General features: G+C 46.9%; 1 protein-coding gene across 1 annotated transcript in view; it reads left to right on the forward strand.

Moving 5' to 3' along the window:
* ANKRD46 (ankyrin repeat domain 46) overlaps window positions 1-22,675 on the forward strand; it is a 40,618-nt gene extending 17,943 nt beyond the window's left edge. The window contains exons 2-5 of the mRNA XM_075549435.1: window positions 5,013-5,116; window positions 7,403-7,744; window positions 9,343-9,501; window positions 20,680-22,675. Of these exons, the coding sequence (XP_075405550.1) occupies window positions 7,434-7,744; window positions 9,343-9,501; window positions 20,680-20,896 (687 nt within the window). The 5' untranslated portion in view covers window positions 5,013-5,116; window positions 7,403-7,433 and the 3' untranslated portion in view covers window positions 20,897-22,675. The remainder of the gene's footprint in view (window positions 1-5,012; window positions 5,117-7,402; window positions 7,745-9,342; window positions 9,502-20,679) is intronic.
* Window positions 22,676-24,079: the final 1,404 nt, after the last annotated feature.

Genomic DNA, 24,079 nt, shown 5'->3' on the forward strand with positions numbered 1-24,079 from the left:
GGGGGAAGAAATTGGGAGCCGATATCGGGCTCAAGTGGGAAGAGAATGCTTTGAAAATGATGGCGGCATATATACACATGTGTTTGACACACTGGATGAATGTATGGATTGTGATAAGAGATGTAAGAGCCCCCAATAAAAGTAAGAAGAAAAAAAGAAAAGGTTGGCAGTGGGCAGCCTAAAGTGCCTCAGCCCATTTTGTCTTCGCATTTTGCTTGTACTTTGATCTCTGATTAGAGGTGCTGTATAGGCATAATGTGGTCAGTCCATTTACACCAAGAATTCAAACCACTTAATGTTGCCCTTCTCTGTGTCCTTTCAAAGTGAAAAATGAATCAGTACGATATATTGGTGATACTGGGTGTGGAAGACCAATCTAAAGTTATGGTTTAGTAAATATAAATTAAAGCAGAACATGTTCACTCCGTTCTTAATCTTTTGTAGATTGACACATAACGGTGGAGCCAAAGGTGAGGCATTTAAAAAATGAGCGAATACAGGCTAGAACATTCCTTCAATACCGTGGTTCACAACCCTTCTCCCCGATGGTAGTTGCATCGAGACAAGTGGTGTTTGGTGTTCAGAACTCTTAGTGCTGAGTGGCAGGTGACTACCATATCCCCAAGGCCGCCTCTCCTCCCCGGGCAGTGAGTGTCTGGGGCAGTACCACAGAGAGTGGAGTCAGGAGCTGCAAATGCTGGCCTGCCCAGAGTCCAGTAAATCCGCCACTGCCCCTGACAGTGGACACTCCCCTTAGGAACCAGCCCCTGTTGAGCAACCTGATAGGTGTGCTCTGTGCTTTGCATTTTTGCCTGTGTTTGTCCTCTGCCAGAAGCTGTTCTTTTTCTTTGCTGAGGTCTTCACTTCCCACTAGAGGTCTCCCTGCTGCTAAAAGCTGTTCTTTTCGGGGCATCCATGTTCTCCACAGACTCTCCAGCAGAAGACTCCTGCCTCCAGAGAGCTGTGCCTACCCTGGGGTGGAGGTGGGGTGTGGGGGTGAAGTGCCACCGAGTTCATTTGGACTCCGAGCTCCCAGAGTGCGACAGAACGAAACACCGCCTGTTCCTGCACCATGCTCACAGTCAGTGCCCCTTGAGCCTGTTGCGGCCAGTGTCAGCCCACCTCATTTTACCCCCTCTTTTTGGCTAACTCGCTACCAAGTAGCATGATGTCTTTCCCCAGGGATTGGTCCCTTCTGATAGCATGTCCAAAGTAGGTGAGACCCCTCCATCCTGACCTCTAAGGAGCATTTTGGCCACACTTCCTCCAAGGCACATTTGTTCTTCTCCTGGCAGTCATTACTCTTCACCAACACCAGGTTTCAAAGGAGTCCGTTCTTTGCTCTTTCTGTATTGCCCAGTTTCGAATGCATCTGAGGTGACTGAAAGTACTGACCTACAGCAGGTGCGCCTCAGCCCTCTTTCTCCTGCTCTGGAGAGGTCTCTTGTGGCATAGTTGCCCAGTGCCATATGCCATATGAATGCTTGACTGTAACTTTCATGGATATCAATTGTGGATCCCAGTGAAATGAAATTCCTGTGAGTTTCAGCACTGTCTCCACTTACCGTGCTGTTGCTTATTGGGCCAGTCAGAGGATTTTTGGTTTCTTCATGTTGAGGTGTATTCCGTTCTGAAAGCTGTGTGTAACAGTCGCTGATCCTCATCAGCAAGTGCTTCGAGTCCTCCTCACTTTTCAGCAGGCAGGTCTGGGGCCCTCCGTTCTTGGCGTCGAGCAGCTTCCAGGTCTGCTTACTTGGCGCGCACATGGGATATGTGTGTTGGCCCCGTTTGGGGTGTAAAACCACGCGTGGTTCCCTGGTTGCCGTCTGATGACTGCCTCTTGTTCGCTGAACAGGTCCCAAGGGAGTACCAGGAAATGTTCTGGAATGATTCCCATTCTTCACAATGTTACCCATCTTTTGTCCTAATCCACACAGTTGGATGCCTTTGCATGGTCAGTGAAACACATACAAGCGACTCCCTGGTATTCTCTGCTCTTAACCAAAATCTCCCTTAGCATCAGTAATGATATCTCCCCCTGCCACCCCCTATCCCACGTCTTCTCAATCAAAGTAGAATTTCTGGTAGCTCCCTGTCTATATACTACTGCAAATATTTTTTAGTATTGTCAGCAAAACCTTACCTGCCTGTGAGATGAATGATATGCTCGATAATTTGTGTATTCTGTTGGATCCCTTTTCTTTGGGATGGTCACAAATACGAATCTGTCAGTTGGCCAGGTAGCTGTCTTCCAGATTTCCTAGTGAAGGAGACTGAGTGCTCCCTGCGTTGCATCTGTTTGTTGTAACCCTTCGGTTCCTGGAGCCTTGTTTTTCACAGTGCAGCTAGAGCGTCTTTCCTCAAAACCCTCATCCATCCTTGATCGTGTGCTGCCTTCTGAAATGCTTGACTGTCCACCAGGTCTGCTTGGTACAGTGACTTGTATATTCTTCTCATCTTTGTGGATGTGTATATAATCGAACTCAGTGAAGGATGGGTGGTGTGAAACCCTCAGCTGCTCCCGGGAGCAAGAGATCCAGAGATCCACAGCCTTGGAAACCTGTCTCAGATGGTCGTTGAGTCATCTGGATCCCACAGCAGTGTGTTTGGTTTGGGGTTTTGATTATGTGTGCCTGACTGGCTTAAGCACTTTCCATAGACTTAACTAGTTCATCTTTACAACAATCTTAAGAGGCAGGCTGTGTTTAACAGATAAAAAATTAACCACCAGAGAGATGATGTAACTCATTTACATTCCACAGTTAGTACAGTAGTGGAACTGGTGTTTGAATCCAGGGATTCCGGTGTCAGCTCTATTGAGGATGGAATAGCCTAGTTCTTTTAAAGCAGAGTATTGGCCATGCCTCTGACTCTCCCATCTTCCCTTTTTCTCCCTCCTCCCTTAAGACTCACCACCCATCTGGCGTTTTCCCGTCCCATCACAAGCAGCCAATTCGGTCTTCTGTGACTAGTCAAAGCGTCCAGTTCACTGTCCACACGCCTGTCAGGGCTTCTGACCCTGTTTGTGAAGTGGTTCATATTAAATACCTCCTTTCATAAATGGGCGTCGACTCAACCTCTTCTCAATAGTTGGCCTCACAAAGTCTTCCATAGCAACCTCTCCCTCTCCTGCTGCCTGAACACCCAGACAAGTAACTCCAAAGACATCTTATGTTCTCTGTTGCCTGGGCACCTCAGGGCCCAGCAGACGCTCCTAGTCAAGATCGTTAGTCCCCTAATTAGACCTTACAATTAGACTCCCGGACACTTAGGCCAGAGAAGTGAAGACAGAGCTGCACAGAACTGTACACAAATGCTTCCAGCAGGTTAGGCTTGATGCCCCAAACCGGAAACAGTCAGACATCCTCCCTTGGATGAACAGTTAAACTGAGCCATGAAAACACACAGATGATTGATACACACACAACTTGACAAATGCCCAAGGAACTATGCTGAGGACTGTTCTATACTGTGTGAACCCATTTATGTGACATTCTGGAAACAACACATTTTGAAAATGGAGAGCCGATTCGTGATTGTCGGCTTAGAGTGGTTGAGGCCCGAGGGAGTGGGCATGGCTGTGGTGATGGAAAGACTATCTTGGCTCCGTGGGCTCCCAGGTTGTGATTGAATACTATCATTTTACAAGGCAGTGCTGTTGGTGGGAGAGGAGGGGTATACAGGTTCTCTCTGAATTATTTCTTACCATTGTATGTGAAGCTATCGTTTCAAAATAAAATATTCAATTAAAAAATAAAATTTGTAATGATTTGGGTCTAATTAGAATCTTGGACATTTTCCCAGCAAGATTCTAGTATTTACACATGCACACACACGTGCACACTGACTCATAGAGACCCTGTAGGACAGAGTAGAACTGCCCCCGTGGGTTTCCCAGCCTATAAGTCTTTATGGGAGTAGAAACCTCATCTTTCTCTGCTTACTGTGCAATTAGTAGCTCAACACATAACCCACTGCACTTCCAGGGTGCCTTTCTATCCTGGTCTCATGGATTTGTCTACCATGTATGCAGTCACATGACTAGATCTGTAATGTGATGGGGGTATCTTCTTACAGCGCCTGCCATAGCAAGCAAATGACAACAGCGTTGTCTGTGTTGTGGCTTTGAGGACTGGTACGGTGTTTGAGGAGTAGCTGAAAGAGTACAATCTTACCAGCAACAGAAGTACTGCCAGAACGTTCCTTAGAAGTGAGGGCAAGGAGATGGCGGCTCGTGTATTTGGACACATTAGCGGGAGGGACCAGTTTTGTGAGAGAAAGATGGCGACTGAGCAAGGACCGTGGTTGTGCCAGGGCTCAGCACGGCAGCGCTGACTCGGCTGGCGCCGGACTGACGCGCTGTCCTTCTCCGCCCTGCAGCTCACACTCTGACGTACAGCTGCCCATCGCCCAGCAGCAGCGCCCCATCTCCAAATGCAGATTTGTCCTTTTCACAATGGAAAGCCTGCAGCCTCCAGAGTCAGCCCGTGCTCCATTTTATCATTGAAAACTGAAGCCAAATCTATGAGGGTGTTTAAAAAAACCTCATGGGAAAAACAGAATCGAATGAGATTGGCAACGTCCCACAAACTTTCTGACGCCCCTAGTACATCAGAGAGAGGGCAGGGGTTAGGGGCACACCCGTGGGTCTGGAGGAGCCAGGTCAAGGAGTGTGGGAAAGCTGCAAATGGATTTGGGCTTGTTTATAGTTCCTACTGGAAAGGCAAGCAGGGACTGCCTCGGGCGGAGCCTTCGGTATCAGTGTTGGGGTGAGGTGTGGCGGTGATGTGTGTTGAGCCAGTCCAGAGTCGAGCGACCCTGCGTGCGGCAGAACAAGCCTCCTCCCGCTCCTGCGCCCTCCTAGTGGTAGCGATGTCTGATCCCCTCCTGGCAGCCACTGGGTCAGGTTGCTTGTCTGCAGAGAACCTGCAGGCTCTCTTTTGATTTAGTGGGACAGCAGGACCTTGTTCACACCACACCCGTGTTATAACTGGATTTTCTGTTTGCTGCAGGGCCTTGCTGGCATACTTCTGAGCATTTTGTTGAACCATCTGAAGAATTCAGAGGAACTGCTGCGTGGCCACGGGCAGGAAGATCTAATCTTCTGAAGGCTTACGTGAGTGTTTTCTGCTGGGGCCGCTTCCTCACAATTCGCAAGGGAAACCTTAAATGAACTGTGGCCTGGCTCCTGGGCAGTTTCAGTTCTGTGATGAAGATGAAAAGTGTTATCTAGCCTCGGGCTTATTACATTTGGAGGTAAGGTTAGCAGTTTCCCAAGGACAGGAGGAAACGCACAAAATACCCGACATTTATTCTCACTTAAAAAAAAAAGACAAGAAAGGCTTGTGTTGACTGAGCCAGCATTCAGAAGAATCTCAGTCTGCAAGCCACAAGAATTCTTGCTGCTTGACCCAAGAACACCAACTAGATTGTATTTCATTATCTCTTCTCAGAGGATTTTTAAATTTGCTTTTTAAAAAAGATTTGTGAGTGCTCTGCCTATATTCAGATTCAATCCCATGAAAACCAGGGGAAAATAAGGAAATCACCCCCAAAAGATATTCTTGGCTATGTCATTGAATAATCTGTTCTCATCATGCAAACTTCTTTAAAAATCACTGTATTGTGCCATAGCCTAAAGTTCTTTTTATGTTGATCTCTGTAACTCTTAATCAGAAGCAAACTCGACCTGATTGAGACTTAGCCCTTTGCAGCCCCTTTTCACCCTTCCTAGCTGATGGGCAGGTAGGTTGTGTGATTCCTGTCTCCTCTGTCCTCTCCAGTTTGTCCCCTTCTCTCTGCTGCATCTTTAGATCAGACGATCACTGTTTCTTGCCTTGATTATTATAATGACCTACTGATTGGTCATCTTGTCTGTAGCCTTGACCCCCTCCAACCCGATGATAGTATTGTCATCCAAGTCATCTTCTGAAAGACTAGTCTGACTACAAAGTATTCCTTGACTTAAAAATCCTTCGGGGGCTCCTTATGAAAAGTCAGGTATAGTGAACCTTAGCTTGGCATTGTTTGGACTGGCAAATAAAGCTCATTGCAGACCCTGCTGTGGTGCTTAGTTCAGAAAAGATGGTCTGAATTGCTGCTTTGCTGTTCTGCAGGAGAACCTGTGGGATTCAGGTGGCCGCAGAGCCTTGTTGCGAGTCCCCGCAGGGCTAGAAGGAAGCGGCTCGGCTGGAAAACCAGGCTAGAGGAATTAGGGGCCAAGAATCTTGTCAAATTCAGCGGCAGTACTTCCCCCTAATCTCTTTGTGGTTAGGCCAAGCATCTAAGCTCTTCAGTGTTCTGGAAAGATCTTTGCCTGATAGACTATTCAAGCCAAGCCCATCTGTGCCTAAACTTTTGTAACCTCAGAGAAAGGCATCTCAGTCAGCACATTTGTGTCTTCTTTCGTTCTCTTTAATTTCTTAGGCATGGTTTTGCTTTGTTTTGGACAGGCTTTCATGTTTCCATCAAGGAACCAAGGAGAAAGCACTGGTGTTGCTAGCAGGAGTGAGGTGCTCTGAGCACGGTGTCCGTGGGCGAGACAGGGCTTGGTCAGAGAGACAGTGAGGACTGCTGCCTTTGTCCTGGCTGCGCATTCGTTCCCTGCCCTGCTTCTCTTGAGAACCACAGAGCAGAGCCGAATAGCATCGCTACTGTAAACAGAGGGACTGTCTGCATTGGTTTCATGGAATTTCCTGCTTTTAAATTCAGTCTGTTGCTTTCCTCTAATAAAACTTGAAGGGACTTTGTCTATAAACCCAGTGCCCCAGCAGGCTCTTCTACTTCCCCCAAGCTTGTACATAGGCTAGGGGACAACTGTCCCCTTGGGTTTCTGAGACTGTGACTCTTCACAAAAGTAGAAAGTGTCATCTTCCTCCTCAGGGGTGGGCAGTGGTTTCGAACTGCTGACCCAGGGATTAGCAGCCCAACACGTAACCCACGATAGCACCAGGGCTCCCTATGAGTCAGAATCGATTTGATGGCAGTGATATGGAAGAGAATTGCTTTATTCAATCAGGTGCTCGTCATTAGCATTTCTATGTAAAGGGCACCCTCTATCTACAGATGTCTGCTGACAGTGCAGCCAACGGAAATCTCAGCTGGTCTGTCGCACTCATCATTTAAAAGAACTCAGTCTGTTTAGTTTTGAAAGGCAACATAGAGCTTTGTAATAATTTAATTACACTTTTGATGCAAATTTGAAGGAAACAAGATCACTTTTTTTTAACAAGATGACGTTTTAATGGACAATGAAATGTAATCAATAACTTTGTTGTTATTTGCCAAGGTAATTTATTAGCAGCAGGAAGCCGAAAGGCTGAGAGTAGTGCTCTCACCATGATTCCATTGGCTGAATTTCGCTGACGTCACTGACTGTCCTCTCACTCCTATGTTATTGCAGGTGGGGTCATCAGCCACACCACATCGGAACAATGTCTTACGTGTTTGTGAACGATTCCTCTCAGACTAACGTCCCCTTGCTCCAAGCCTGCATCGATGGCGACTTTAACTATTCCAAGCGGCTTTTGGAAAGTGGCTTTGACCCCAATATCCGGGACAGCAGGGGCAGGACGGGCCTTCACCTGGCCGCAGCCCGAGGGAACGTCGACATCTGCCAGTTGCTGCATAAGTTCGGTGCTGACCTTCTGGCCACAGAATACCAAGGAAACACAGCCCTTCACCTCTGTGGCCATGTGGACACCATCCAGTTCTTGGTTTCCAACGGACTCAAAATTGACATCTGGTAAGTGCCATGTTCAGGGCACCCACTGAGCACGGAGGTCATGTTCAGGGACTGAGGACTGACTCTGGACTTACGTGGAAGCAGTAGAGGGGACTTCAGAAGATCATGTAAAATGGAACTTAAAGATCATAGATTCTTTTCTCCCTCCAATATTATATTCTATGGAACTAGTGGACGGTTTCTACCACCCAATAATTACGAAGCAGCAATGCTGTACAGGAAAAAGATGGCAGCAACTATTTGTTGAAAATCTTACTATGGGCTGGACCTCCGGGTTCCATAAGGTCGGCTCTTTTATCCTCAGTCGAAATCTCCCTTCTGGCAGGTAGGTGTTAGCTTGCTTTTAGAGGCAAGGCGTCTGAGGCAGGAGGGATTCAGTGACTTCACAGAGGTCACTTAGCCTGTAAGTGACCGCTCCGCTTTCAACCCAGCTCCTCCGTGTGATCCAGAGCTGCTGTGTCTGTCAACTCCCATGCTGGCCACACAAGTGCCCTAGCCCCTCCGTGCCTCTGCATCCTTTCAGTACAGAAGACTTTGAGGAGGTTGTGTGTTTTGCGATGTGTTTGCCTTTAATGGCACCAGTGACTAGGCTGAGAACCATGTCCGTCTCCCTTTGAACCACAGTCTGATGCTGCCGTAATTGGGTAGCTACTTTCCTGTCCCTGAATCTGAACCTGACTGTAACAGCCCCCCATAGGGGGAGGGGGCATCTGATGTGGGTGTTCCCCACGGCCCGTGTTTGTGTTGGCTCGTCTGAGTGTCGGGCAGGGCTCAGAGCATAAATGCACGCAGGCAGCCGAGTGCTTCTGCCCAGCCAGCTCTCGCCTGCACAGGCTCGCAGGGCGGGGACTCCACGCAAGCTCTTTCCCGCTAGCTCTGCTTTCTAACTGCGCTTGGGAGGTGTGAGCTCCTTTTAAAAAGGAAAGAAAGCTGTGGCTTACAAAGACTCTCTTCCTGCTAGAAATGCTACAAATAAAATCGATAACTGTGTGACCGATGGCAACTTATTTGGTTACTTTCTACAAAGTACACGATTCTTCCACAAAATGTAAATAAATGGCAGATATGAGTGAGTTTAGGACTTGACTTTCCAATAAATTTCTGTGAAAATACCGTACATACTCAAGTGTAAGCCAACCCGAATATCCGCCGAGGCACCTAATCTTTCCACAAAAATGGCATTAAAAATGTGGTGAAAACTCAGCTTATACACGAGTATAGACAGCACTCTCTTTTGTCTTTTAAAAACTGCGGTTGAGAACAGAAACAGCACAGGGTACACATTTTCGACGTGTGCAGCTTCGTGATGGGCTGACTGCATTATTCTCCCACCTTGTCCGAGTCGTCCCTCCCTGTTCTTACTGCTCTTGTCAACTGACTGCCATTTATCGGCTCTCGTGCCTGCTCCCACTTTCTTCCTTGCCGGGGTGGGGGTTGGGGGGTGGGAGAGACGACAAGTAGACTGATGGACAGTTCTAGGACTGGCTTGACCGTGGCTTTGCTCTGGGCTCCAGTCTTGAGTTCCTCTGGACCAGCTTGGGTCCGCTGAGCGCTCCCAAAAGGGCACTAAGAGCCGCTCTTGCTGTGAACTCCTGCAGCAATCACCAAGGCGCGACCACCTTAGTCCTGGCGAAGCGCAGGGGAGTGAATAAAGAAGTCATCCGGTTGCTGGAGTCGCTGGAAGAACAGGAGGTGAAAGGATTCAACCGGGGGACCCACTCGAAACTGGAGACCATGCAGACTGCCGAGAGTGAAAGGTACTTGAGGGAGGGGCTTTTTTGTTTTGTTTTTGTTTTTACATTTTATTAGGGGCTCATACAACTCTTATCACAATCCATACATATACATACATCAATTGTATAAAGCACATCTGTACATTCTTTGCCCTAATCATTTTCTTTTTTTTTCTTTTTTTTTTTGACATTTTATTAGGGGCTCATACAACTCTTAACACAATCCACACATATACATACATCAATTGTATAAAGCATATCCGTACATTCTAATCATCTAATGCCCTAATCACTCTCAAAGCATTTGCTTTCCACTTAAGCCCTCTGCATCAGGTCCTCTTTTTTTTCCCCTCCCTCCCTGCTCCCCCCTCCCTCATGAGCCCTTGATAATTTATAGATTGTTATTTTGTCATATCTTGCTCTATCCGGAGTCTCCCTCCCCCCCCCCCCTGCCGTCCATCTCCCAGGGAGGAGGTCACATGTGGATCCTTGTAATCAGTTCCCCCTTTCCAACCCACTCACCCTCCACTCTCCCAGCATCGCCCCTCACACCCCTGGTCCTGAAGGTATCGTCCACCCTGGATTCCCTGTGCCTCCAGCTCCCATATGCACCAGTGTACAACCTCTGCCCTATCTAGTCCTGCAAGGTAGAATTCAGATCATGGTAGTTGGCAGGAGGAAGCATCCAGGATCTGGGGGAAAGCTGTGTTTTTCATCGGTACTACATCACACCCTGACTGACCCATCTCCTCTCCTAAACCTGTCTGTGAGGGGATCTCCAGTGGCCGACATTTGGGCCTCGGGTCTCCACTCTGCTCTTCCCCCTTCATTCACTATGATATATATATATATATATATATACATACTTTTTTTTTTTGCATGATACCTTATACCCGGTCCCTTTGGCACCTTGTGATCACACTGGCTGGTGTGCTTCTTCCATGTGGGCTTTGTTGCTTCTGAGCTAGATGGCCGCTTGTTTACTTTCAAGCCTTTAAGACCCCAGACACTATCTCTTTTGATAGCCGGGCACCATCAGCTTTGTTCGCCACACTTGCTTATGCACCCGTTTGTCTTCGGCGATCATACCATGGAGGTGTGCAGCCAATGATATGATTTTTTGTTCTTTGATGCCTGATAACTGATCCCTTCGGGACCACGCAATCACACAGGCTGGTGTGTTCTTCCATGTGGACTTTGTTTCTTCAGAGGTACATGGCCGCTTGTTTATCTTCAAGCCTTTAAGACCCCAGTCACTATCTCTTTGGATAGCCAGGCACCATCAGCTTTCTTCACCACATTTACTTGTTCACCCCCTTTGGCTTCAGCAGTTGTGTCGGGAGGGTGAGCATCATAGAATACCAATTTAATAAAAGAAAGTATTCATGCATTGAGGGAGTGTTTGAGTAGAGGCCCAAGGTCCTTCCGCCACCTTAATACTAAACCTATAAATATAGACACATAGATGAATTTCCCCATCCTCATATATATATATTTGCATGTATATGTCTTCGTCTAGACCTCCATAAATGCCCCTTGACTCCTAGCTCTTTTCCTCCATCTCCCTTGACTTTCCTCCTGCCCTGCTACCATGCTCCGTCCCCACCTGGGCTACAGCTATACCTCTTCTCTACGCAACCTTACCCTTGATCATTCCCCACCAGGCCTGCCACTCCCCCCTCACTACCATTTTGGGTCCCATGTTGTTCCCTTGTCCCTGTGTTTGTTAACACCACTTCCTTACCCCCCTACCCCCCCCACCCCAAGTCCCCCCGGAACTGTTGGTCCCGTTGTTTTTCCTCCAGATAGTTCATCCAGCCTGTCCTATTCAGACAGACCTGTGGAGACACTAACATGCACGAAAACAAGACAGAGGAAAACAAAGCAACAGTATGCAACCAGACAACAAAACAACAAAAACAAACCACTGACAAAGAACAGAACAAAACACTTCACAAAAGAAAAGCTTGTAGTTAGTTCAAGGATCGTTTGCTGTCCCTTAGGAGTGTTTTCCAGTCCAGTCTGTTGGGGCACCTCGCCCTGGCCCCAAAATCCACTTTCAGCATTCCCCGGGGACCTCGCCACTCCATTCCCTTGCTGTTCCGCTGCACTCTCCCAGTGCTTTGCCTTGGTGTGGTGGGATCAGGTCAGGTGCAATTCCCACACTGTGTCTCCGGTGCAGTCCCCTGTATCGCCCTTAGTCACTGAGGGGCATCATGTCTCATAGTGGGGCCAGCCATGTTGTTCTCTCTGTGAACTGGCTGCTCTACTCAGGAACATCATCCTCACGGCCTGGTGGGCCAGGCTGTGTTCTACTGTCTCCTCCTGCCCCTTCATCTGCTCCCATGTGCTCTGATCAGATATGTCCCTCTCCCGGAGCTGCAGAATCAATGTCGTACTCTGAAACAAATTCATTTTGGGGGAGGGGCAGGAATCCACTTAATTTTTGGTGCTGGGAGGGAGGGTTTTTAAAGGGCCAGTCGCCTTTTAAAGTATGTAAATAATTTGTGGTGACTCGGTGAGGTGTGTTACTCTTCATTTTTCCCCCTTGGAAAGAGCACCGAAGCTTTCTTTGAACTTTATATATAACCTTCTTTTGGCTCCCGGTGACAATTGGGAAATGTAACAAAGAGTCCTCAAGTTAGCCAGTGTGCGAGGGAGCGTGCTGTGTTGACAGTACAAGCAGAGGAGAGCGGCGGAGAGAGGAGTGAGACTTCAAAGCCCCCAGGAAGCACAGGTCATGAGAAGGATGTCATTTCCAAGAGGAGAAAGATGGATGGGTGAGGCCAACAGCTTGGACCATATTAGAAAAGGTCACAAAGGCAGTTTTCTAGAGTAAGGAGGTAGCGTAGAATGCTAACAAGAAGTACGGCAGGAGGAGGGAAACTAAAACCAGCTGAACCGGCCAGAAGCCCAGCCAGTTGGGCCATGTGAAAGTAGCTGTCGTGCGTGTGAGGAACAAGTGAAATAGGGACTCTTAGTGACAGACCAGGTCTCGACACTTCCCTGCGGACAAGCATTGCAAACAGCCTATGACGCTCTAAAGGGTGACACGCCACCCATCTGGCCCCACGCCACCCTGGCTCCACATAGGCAGGAAGCTGCCCGTGTGTGTACGAACGTGTCATTTGCTTGCACTCCGTGGAGTGTTTGTCTCCCACAAGTGAGGCAAGAGGCATGTTGAGTTAGCTGTCATCTCATCCCAAAACGTTACGTGGAATTCGGACAGAACAAATGAGGCCCAGAGCCAGCTGACCAGCATGTGGCTTTAGTGAGTTCTCAAGGAAAACCTCCTCTTTCCTCTGCCCCCTTCACTTGACACTGTGCCCACAGCTCTCCTTCATCGTGTGCTGGTTGGTGTGCCTTCTGGGACCATACAGGGCCCCTCATGTCTGTGTTGCTAGGTAATTTCAGAGCACATGTTACTGTTGGAAAGAAATTGAGAAGCTTTCTTCTGGAAGAGTGAGTGGTCTTCATGATTTACCATTGACAGCAGGCCGGTAGACAGAGAGAAAGGAAAGCTCGACCACAGCACAACACATGTGAGAAGGAGCTCTGGCCTGCAATGGGTTCAAGGTCGGGCTGCTGACTTCAAGTTCAGCAGTTCAAACTCCGTGCCATTTGAGGGCTATCTGCTCCTGTGAAAACCTGTAGTCTCAGACATTAAAAAAATTTTTTTTTATCATTTTATTAGGGGCTCCTACAACTCTTATCAAAATTCATACATACATCAATTGTATAAAGCACATTGGTACATTCATTGCCCTCATCATTCTCAAAACATTTGCTCTCCACTTAAGCCCCTGGCATCAGCTCCTCATTTTCCCCCTTCCCTCCCCGTTCCCCCTCCCTCATGAACCCTTGATAATTTATAAATTATTATTTTGTCATATCTTGCACTGTCCTACATCTCCCTTCACCCACTTTGTTGTCTGTCCCCCAGGGAGGAGGTCACATGTAGATCCTTGTAATCGGCTCCCCCTTTCCAACCCACCCTCCCTCTACGCTCCCAGTATTGCCACTCACACTACTGGTCCTAAAGGGATCATCTGTCCTGGATTCCCTGTGTTTCCATTTCCTACCTGTACTAGTATACATCCTCTGGTCTACCCAGACTTTCAAGGTAGGATTCAGATCATGGCAGTGGGGTGGAGCAGGGGTGGGGTGGGGGATCATTTAGGAACTAGAGGAAAGTTATATTTTTCATTATTGCTATATCACACCCTGACTGGCTCGTCTCCTCCCTGGGACCCTTCTGTAAGGGGATGTCCAGTGGCTTACAAATGGGCTTTGGGTCTCCACTCCGCACTTACCCCCTCATTCACTATGGTAAGATTTTTTTGTTCTGATGATGCCTTATACCTGATCCCTTCGACACCCCATGATCACACAGGCTGGTGTGCTTCTTCCATGTGGGCTTTGTTGCTTCTGAGCTAGATGGCCGCTTGTTTACCTTCAAGCCTTTAAGACCCCAGATGCTGTATCTTTTGATAGCCAGGTACCATCAACTTTCTTCACCACATTTGCTTATTCACCTAGCGGTTGTGTCGGGAAGGTGAGCATCATAGAATGCCAATTTAATAGAAGAAAGTATTCTTGCATTGAGGGAGTACTTGAGTGGAGGCCCAATGTCCCTCTGCTACCTTAATACTAAACCTATAAATATATGCACACAGATCTATTTCCCCATCCTTATATATAAATATATTTGCATATGTACATGTCTTTATCTAGACCTCTATAAATGCCCTTTGCCTTCTAGCTCTTTCCTCTATTTCCTTTGACATTCCTCCTGTACCACACTATCATGCTCAGTCCCCACCAGGGTTTCAGCAATTCCTCTTGGTTACGTGACCCTTGATCATGGCCTACCAGGCCTCCCACACCCTCCTCACCACCAATTTGGATCACTTGTTGTTCCCTTGTCCTTGGGTTCGTAACACCACTACCTTTCCCCCACCTCTCCTTCTCCCATTTCCCCCCGGAACTGTTGATCTATGGTTTTCTCCTCCAGATTGTTCATCCAGCCTATCTTATTTAGACAGACCTGTGGAGATAATAACATGCACAAAAACAAGACAGAGTAAAACCAAGCAACAATATACAACAAAACAACAACAACAAACAAATGACAAAAAAACAAAACACACCAAGAAAGAAAAGCTTGTAGTTAGTTCAAGGATTGTTTGTTGTCTTTTAGGAGTGTTTTCCAGTCCAGTCTGTTGGGGCACCACACTCTAGCTCCAAAGTCCACCTTCAGCATTCCCTGGGGACCTTACCGCTCCATTCCCTTGCTGTTCTGTTGCACCCCTTTAGTGTTTTGCCTCGGTGTGGTGGGATCAGATCAGGTGCAATTCCCACACTGTGTCTCTGGTGTTGTCCCCTGTAGGACTATGGGTCAGTGAGGGGCGTCATGTCTTATAGTGGGGCCGGCCATGTGATCCTCTCTGTGGACTGGCTGCTCTAATTGGGAACATCGTCCTCATGGCCTGGTGGGCCAAGAGTCTCAGAAATTCTAAGGAGCAGCACTACTCTGTTCTATAGAGTTTCAATGAGTCCACATCGGCTCAGTGGCAGCGGTGGTGAGTGGGGGGCTGCGGGGAAGAGGGGGACTATCTGTCCATGAACCAGGTCTCACACTTTATGCTGTGAACTTTGGAATGCTGTGAACTTTGGAATCTGTGTGAAGTCTAACTTTCAGCTGTCATTAGAGAATGAGTGCTTTGTTGGAGCTTTCTCGGGGATCTCTCCGATATGTCTCACCTGAGAGTGTGGGGGATCAAAGGGCGAGAGCTAGGAGCATTGCCCCCTCCTGGCAGTTCGGGGATGCCTTCCAGACACACAGGATGGCCAGTCGGAAAGCGTTTGGCAGTACCAGTGCCGCGGACTGTTGGCTTGCTCAGAGTCACCTTCTTTCAGGGTAGGTGTAGCACATGCAGTAAGATAAACAAAGCCAAAGGCCCACGCAGTCTTTCCAAATTATAATTGAGGACGCATTACTTCCTCTCACCTGTACATTCAGGATCAACAAGCAGAGTACCCTCTGCAGGTGATTAACATTGCATTCATTTTCTGTATAATTTGTTAAAGATTATGTTCTTTCAAAATAACTTGAAATTCATTTTCATCATGAAACTGCTCCCATAAAGTGTTCTTGCTGGGCATATATGAATTCGAAACCTTCGGTTTTTTACTAGCCGGTTTCTTGGCACCTCCTTGTGAGAAACATGCTTTGAGTTTTAGTTCTCCTCGGCTGTGATGGCTTCTCAACGCTGATTTGTCCCATCACTCACGCACCCCAGGATAGAACATTTCCGCTGCTGCTTCCATGCACTCGCCCCTTTGCTCCCCTAGCCCAGGTGGTGAAGTGGCTACACAGGCTTCTGACTGGACATCACTGGACCGTGAGGCCACCAGCCGCACCTTGTGAGAGGGATGAGGCTCTCTGCTCCCGAAAAGATGCACTGCCTGGAAACCCCTGTGGGCAGTTGTGTTAGACAGGGTTCTTTATAGAAATAAAACCAGAATGCTAATAATTATATATATGTTTATACAGATAGATAGATGTCTAACATAAGAAATACACAGTTCATTAAGTTATAAAGCAGTGCAAATGGCTCAGTGCAACTCACTCCCGTGAGACAGCTGTGAGACACTGGCAGTCTTTCAAGTCTTGAGGGTCACTGGGTAGTCCTCTGTAGAGCAATTCAGGCTAACTGGGAACAGGCAGCAAACAGCAAGGCAAGTCACCAACAGTGAGCCAGATGACAGGGTCTGATAGTCCCTAGCTCAAGAGATGTAAATTCCAGTGGGGTGGTGAAGCAGGTCTTGGAGGAACCTCAAATTACAGCGACACAGTTCACAGGTTAGGTGTCCCACAGGTAGTGTAGCTTGCAGATGGAGGCACAGAACAAGCAAGGCAACCTCACACTGGTCCAATGATCAAAGAGCAAGAGACAAAAAAGGCAAGGCTCACTGAGCCATTCATCTCTCCGCCCTTCAATTAGTCCCACATGTGTTTCTCGACCAGGTTGACACAATAAACTACCTCAGCAGTTCTCTCTTCTCTAGGATTTCTGTGACTCAGACTGACTTGATGACAGTGAGGGGTTTTGTTGTGCTTTTTCTTTTCGTTTATAGCATTGTACGCGGGGAGCGTCAAAAAATTGGTGGGAAAAAATCATTGTGTTTTCATTGGAAGTGTTTGAAGTCCCTTTGTATTATCAATTCTTTTTAATAAAAAGGAATTATTAATTTATATTCTTCCTGGGTTTTTTGTACCTTATTTCTGTCCCTCAGTGTCATGGTAGAAATGTAGTTAGTTGAAACTTAAACTTTAAAAACTGCATCATTAATTACTAACCCTTTGCTGTCCTGTGGATTCTGACTCATAGAGGCTGTTAGGACAGAGCAGAAGTGCCCTGCCTGGTGTCCATGATGGCAAATCTTTATGGAAGCAGACTGCCCCATCGTTCTCCAGCAGAATAGCTGGTGGGTGACAGCTGCCGGCTCGTTGGCTAGCCGCCAAATGCTTTAACCACAGTGCCACCAGAACCCCTCAGTGGTCACTCCACACTCAGAAACCAAACTTGCTGCCATCGAGTCAATTCTGACTCACAGTGATCTTCTAGGACAGGCCCTAGAAAGCTATGTCTTTCTCCCTCAGAGCTGCTTCTGGCTTCGAAGGGCTGACCGTGGGGTTTAGCAGCCCAGTGTGTGACCACGACAGGACCAGGGCTCCCCCTCATCAGTCACTCCCTCCCTGCCTTTCAGTCAGCGCTGACTCATCTCGACCCCTGTGGGTTTCCGAGACTGTAACTGTTTACAAGCGAAGAGAACCCAGACTTTCTCAAAGGGCAAGTTCAAACCACACTGAAATGCCAACTCCCATTTGTGAGGCTGATGATCGTGGAAAAGATAGGTAATCACACAACCACAAGTGGTGGCAAGAGTGTGGACACGATGGGACCCTCATAGATGGCAGGTGCTTTAAGTGCAGTTTGGTGATTTCCGCAGAAAGATCAATAGTTACCGTTTGATCTAGCAATTCCACTTCTCAGTATATACATAGGTAAGAGAATTGAAAACATGTTCACAGAAAAGTAGGAACAACTCAGAAGTCTCTCAACTTGTGGTCCATACATGCAGTAGTGGGAATGAATGATTGACACATGCTGCAATTTGTATACGCCTTGGAAACTTCATACTAAGTGAAAGGAGCCACTCGCCCAAGGGCCACATACTGGGTGATTCTATTTCTGGGGTGTGTCCAGATAGGGGAAGCCCTAGAGACAGAAGTAGACCAGTGGTGGCTGGGAGGGGGGGGCCTGGTGGTGCAGTGGGTTAGGTGTCAGGTTGCTAAGTGACAGACCAGCAGTTCAAATCCATCGTCCACCTTGCAGGTCCAGTGAGGTAAGCTGCTTCTGTAAGATGTACACCTTGGAGGCCTAGGAAGAAGCTCCACTCTCCCCTGGAGGGTGGCTGTGAGTTGGAGTTTCTCCGTGGTGGTGGGCTTCGGTTGTGCCTGCTTTAGGAGCCAGGGAATGGGGACACAGGGAGTGGCTGCTGATGTGTCTCAGAGTTCTACTGGGGCTACATCTTCTGGAATTAGATATTAGGGGCGGCGATCTACAACCGTGTGAGTAGAATAAAGCCACTGGGTTGTACAATTTAAAAGGCTGAATTTTAGGTTATATTAAGTTAGTGGTTCTCAACCTTCCTAATGCCACAACTCTTTCATACAGTTCCTCAGGTTGTGGTGATCCCCAACCATATAATTATTTTTGTTGCTACTTCATAACTGTCATTTTGCTACTGTTATGAATCGGGCGACCCCTGTGAAAGGGTCCTTGACCCCCAAGCCCCACAGGTTGAGAACTGCTTTATTAAGTGAACTTCGATTTTTGTTAAATGGGAAAAATAATCACTTAAAGGAATTGGCTAGCACATGGTGTTTTGTCCTCCTGTGTAGCAGCTCATCTTTTGTAAGTGCAAAATAGAATAAGGCTTTGAAATGTGTTTTCCACTTCCTTTATCATCTGAGATTTCTCTGGCCAAATTAGCCAGCACCGGCTGATCCAAAGCCCACTGGAGTCAGTTCTCTGCCTCCTGACGACCCCATGCGGTCAGAGAGGACTACCCTGTAGAGGCTATTGGCTGTCATCTCAAGAGCAGGTTCCTGGGCCTTTCCTTCATTGGGCTCCTGGGTGCCTTTGAACTGCCAATACCAGGTTAGCATTCAGACACAAACCGCACAGGGTCCTGAGACAGTGTGAGCTCTTGCTGTTGCTGTTGGGTCCCACAGTGCTGGTTCCGACTCAGAGCGACCAACCCTGTGTACACTGGAATGAAACATGGCCCTGCCCAGCATCACTTCTCAAGAACCTACACACTGTGAATGAAAAGGAGTCCCCCCTCCGCTATATTATCCTAAGTTTAGTTTAGTTTCACTTTACTTTGGAGGTATGGGATGACAAAGACAGTACAGATGACATGCTTAAAGACCCAGGCGGGCACCCACCAAACCCCACTCACTGTGCCCTAGAGTCGGGCTTTCTGTGGAAGTAGAAAACAGTTCCCTGGGCAACCTACTTCTGAACAAAGTCTCTGTAGCAGATCTTGATCGGCAGGCGGTGTGACCTTAGAGAAAGCTCAACTGTATTCTCATCGTGTACCTAACATCTTTGCATCTGAGGGCAGGCCGACTCAGACTTGGTCAGTAAGCTTCACTTGGGTCAGAAGAAACACTTCCTAAAACGCACCTATTTATGGTTTTGCTTATTTGCGGCTTCTCAGCATCCTAATCTTAATTTTAAACCATCTGAAATCTTCTCAGAGTCGTGTGTGCTAGAGTATCACTGAAAACATCTCCTCTTCTCCGGGGAGCAAGGAGTGTGGGTGTCGAACAGACTGGTACACGGCTAGTAAAGGCTGCCAACCCAAAACACTGCCGATTTCCCGTGCACTCCCGCTGCTCATGGTGAATTGGACTCTTAATATATTGCTGTTTGATTCTTTGCGTAGCTGGTTAAGAGACTGTGAAGAGAAGGCGTACTGGCCGTGGCTAAGCCACTGATGGTTGACCCGTGTGACTGTGGCCCCTGTGGCTGTGGTCTGAACGATGCCTTTTCGTGGGCCTCACGTTATGAAGGAATGATTGGTGCAAAACCTCGAGAGCTCCAGTGCATCAGTGTGGCCTTCCAAAGCCCAGAGCCAGCGGTCTCTTCTGTCAGTGGTGGTCGTACCTCTCGCGGATGCCATTCTGAAAACCAGGACCAGGCGTTTAGGCAATGCTGCACTGCCCTTTCCCCCATCTAGACCCAACCTTTGTGCAGAACAGTTAAGCTTACTTTGTAGTGTTATGTCAGCTAGAACTCAGACCAGAGGGAGCAACAAATTCTGAATGAGGAGCCCAGTTTGGATCGACAACAGAGTGAAGAGTGAACGTCCATGACTAGAAAACCCACTGCCATCAAGGCAATCCCAACTCTTAGCAACCCGATAGGACAGAGTACACTGCTCCATAGGGTTTCCAGGACTGGGACCTTGCTACTCAGCTTTCCTGCGGAGCAGCTTGTGGGTTTGAACTGCCAACTCTGTGGTTCACAGGTTACCATTTAACCCAGTGTGCCACCACTAATGACTCCTTTCCATTGGTGGAGGATGACACTTAAGGACTGAATCCTTCGTTGGTCAGACTATTGACCTACAGAGATGAAAACTCCTCTGTACTGTATGATTCGAATACTATATAAAAATGAGTTTTAGATTTAACCATCCTTGCTGCCTTCCACTGACAGGGATTTTCTCAAATCTCTATTTTGGATTCTTCTAAATTTAAAATAACCAATAGTACACTTTGATTAAGTATCCGGTGCAAACAATCATTTGGCCTGTTTTAATATTTCTCCGTGGGCTTCCTTATGAGAACAGGATGTTTACCATTGACTACGCAAGATACTGAACACAGAGACACAGCGTTATGATCTAGCATGCACAGTCTTAAGGGCACTTGTCCTGATGCGTGCAAATTAGTGCGTCAGTGTGGGCTCGAGGGAGCGTCTGTGTGCGTCCATTCTCTTTGCTGAGTGTGAGGCGGTGTGCGGACTTCCCTTAATTGCACCTTCTTGCCGCTTTGTGCCTCTGGAACGGCTGCAGCATGTCCTCTCACGTGCCCTTTCTCTCCTCTCTCCTCCTTCCCAGTGCCATGGAGAGCCACTCCCTCCTCAACCCCAACCTACAGCAGGGCGAAGGCGTCCTCTCCAGCTTCCGGACCACGTGGCAGGAGTTCGTAGAGGATCTGGGCTTCTGGCGGGTGTTGCTCCTCATCTTTGTCATCGCGCTGCTGTCTCTCGGCATCGCCTACTATGTGAGCGGAGTGTTGCCCTTCGTGGAAAACCAGCCGGAACTGGTGCACTGAAGATGCGCTGGAGAAGAGGGGGCACGCGCATGTTTCCTGGCCTCCAGTGTTTGCTCGGTCTCTCAGAATTATTCTCGTTGTGCATGGCAGTGAGGGCTGTACTGATTCTGTCTCTTTCCATTTGTGCGTGCGTGTGCGTGCGTGGCATTTTCTGTCATGTTGGTCGTCATTCAGACTGGTGTTGTGTTCACTTGAACCACACTTTGTAGCAAATGTAGTGCATCCTACAGCTGCCTCTAGCTTCGTAGGAAAGCTTTGTTTGATAAAAACAAAATGACTAGAGCAAAAAACTAATGGATGAAGCTAGGAAGCCCTTGCTACAGAACGTCTACCCTAACCTAGGACCAACTAAAACGAAGTGGTGGGAAAGAAAAGACATTCTGATTTGATTCGCCCCTGTCGGTTTGTGTGTATTTCTTGCAAGATCCCCTCATTTACTGTCTCTGAGGATGGGGGCGAAAATAAAACATTCACTTCGGCTTAAAACTTGAAGCACTTTTTTCACATCCTGCGTAACAACAGATTGATGTTGTTAGATTCCGTTTGGTTTATTTTAATATTTTAAAATCCAGTTACAAGCCAAACGGAGAAGTGAGCATATTTGTTTCAAAAACGACTGCTCTCACGCATATTTATTTGTTTTCAAGACAGTTTTGATTTTATGTAAATTGCTTTGAATTTTGTTTATCTATGAAACACTGACCCAAAGAGTTTATTTTTTGTTTCCTTTCAAGTTTTCCTAGTATTTTATTTTAGAAGTTTCTGACTCATGTACAAAAATTGTAGAACACCCTTTCTACTTAATAGTTAGCGGGGGCAAATACCTCTGGTATTGAACCATCGCTGACATCCCATAATGCTCTGCTTCCAGAGGGCAGGGGCGGGGTCAATTCTAAAAGCTGCCTGCGCTGTCACAATGGGATCCCAGTTCACAGTGATCCCCTGGTATGTGCAGTCATGTTTCGAGGCCCCGTTAGGATTTCCTTAGGAGTCCATGCATGTCAGTAGCTATCTGAGGCCAAGAATGATGGGGTCCTTCTGAGGTAACAGTGCTGTACTGGGAACCACGATCCCTTTACAAGTTATAGAGCATCAGCTCTGGCCCCAAACTTCTGTTGTCCCTTCAAGCAGTATGGTCTCAGGCCCCTTTTGCTAATGATTCTGCTTTGTGTAAATCACAGTCTTGTGTCCTTAGACATATCCGTGAAGGCTTGATAATTATTCATTGGGTGAAGTCAGAAATTTAGAGTGAAAAAATGAATGGTTTTTATTTTTTAGAACAAAGGCATTTAAAATACTGCTAATTGCCCTCTTGCTAGAATTAGAAATTAAAGAATAAAATAGAATTGCTATGTGACTGGTTTGGTTTTTGATGTTTTCTCTTTTGTATTTATCTAATATTATAGCTTTTTTCTCTTGTGACTTTATCCTCATAAATAGCTTGTTTAAAATTTCTGATTAACTGGCTGCTTCAGGATCAGCTTGCAGAGTCTTGCATCTAGGTTAAATATAAACAAAATGAATTGCTGGTGTAAATACTATAAAAAAACTGATATTAGAAGGGAAAACTCAAATTTGAATTATATTCAAAATGAAAACTTTGAATTTTGCTTCACAATTCTTTGTAAATTTAAACAGATATGCACAATTGGTCAGTATGTGTAAATACATTCGCATTTTTTAACGTTTGAAGAGTACTTTTTTTTAAGTGCTGATTTCTTTGTATTCTCTGCATTCCATACTATCACCAATAAATGTTTCTAAATCCCTTACTCACAATGTAGCATATTGTTGTTTTCTTTTCATTTTAGGATTTTTTGTTTTGTTTTTTAAACATCTTATTAGGGGCTCATACAACTCTTATCACAATCCATACAATTTAAGGATTTTATAGCAGGTTTGAATACATCATTTGGTTTTGTAACTGCTGCTCCCAGGGGTGTTGAATCCTTGACGACTGCAGTGTTTCTCCGTTTGTCGTGATGTTGTCTCTTGGTTCAGTAGCGAAGGATTTTACTTTCGTTATGTTGAGGTACAGTCCACTCTGAAAGGCTGTGATCTTCATCAGTAAATGCCTCAAAGGGTATTGTAGACGGATTGGATTGGGCAAATATTCAATAGACATCTTGACTGTGTGTGTGTGTGTGTGTGTATACATATACATATAGAAGTAAAATACCACTTTGAGGACTAAAGTCCATCTGATCCAAGCCAAGGTATTTTCAATCACTTCATATGCACGCAGAAGTGGGAATGAATGAGGAAGACCGAAGATGAAGTGAGGCTTCTGAATGCCGGAATGGTGACAAATACTGTATACACCATGGGCTGCCAGGAGATCAGATCTGTCTGGGAGGAAGCGCAGCTAGAAGGGTCCTTAGAACGAGAATGGGGAGGCTTTGCCTCACATACTTTGAATAGGCTGTCAGGAGGGAGGGACCTGTACCTGGAGAAGTACGTTACGCTCTGTAGACAGGACGGCTCTAGGAGATGGACGGCCGTCTTGACTGTCATAGACGCAGACACAGCAACGATTGTGAGGACGGTGTAGCACCAGGCAGTGTTGGGTTCGGTCTCACACAGTGCGATAGTTTATTGTGCCAGCCTGGCCGATAAACACAAGTAGGATTAACTGAAGGGCAGAGGGATAAATGGCTCGGTGAGCTCACCTTGCTTGTTCTGTGCCTCAGTTTAAAGGGGTACACTACCTGTGGGATGCCTAGCCTGTGGACTGTGTCGCTGTAAGTTGAGGTCCCTTTAAGCCCACACGATTGGAATGTTCATCTCTGGAGCTGGGGACCGACAGTTGGTGACCTGCCTTGCTGTTTGCTGCCTGGGTATATATAGCCCAGCTCTCTACAGAAAGGGACTGGCAACTGGCGGCTCTCAAGCCTTAAAGGGCTGCTAGCTTCCCACTGCTTTAAAATTTAACTCTTAATTTCTTGTATTATCTATGTATATAATTTAACGGTTCATTTCTTGTATTATATATCTATCTTTATAAATATATTTACATATAATTACTAGCAATCTGGTCTTGTCTCTAGAGAACCCTGGCCAACACACACAGGTTGCTGTGAGTCAGAACTGACTGGATGGCACTTAACAACAACATTGGCTTTTTAAAAGCCAACAGACTTCTTTGCATTCTTGATATAACAGGTATATCCAACTGAAGCCTGT

Source organism: Tenrec ecaudatus, chromosome 5, assembly GCF_050624435.1.
Source record: "Tenrec ecaudatus isolate mTenEca1 chromosome 5, mTenEca1.hap1, whole genome shotgun sequence".
In the NCBI taxonomy this organism is placed as follows: Eukaryota; Metazoa; Chordata; class Mammalia; order Afrosoricida; family Tenrecidae; genus Tenrec; species Tenrec ecaudatus.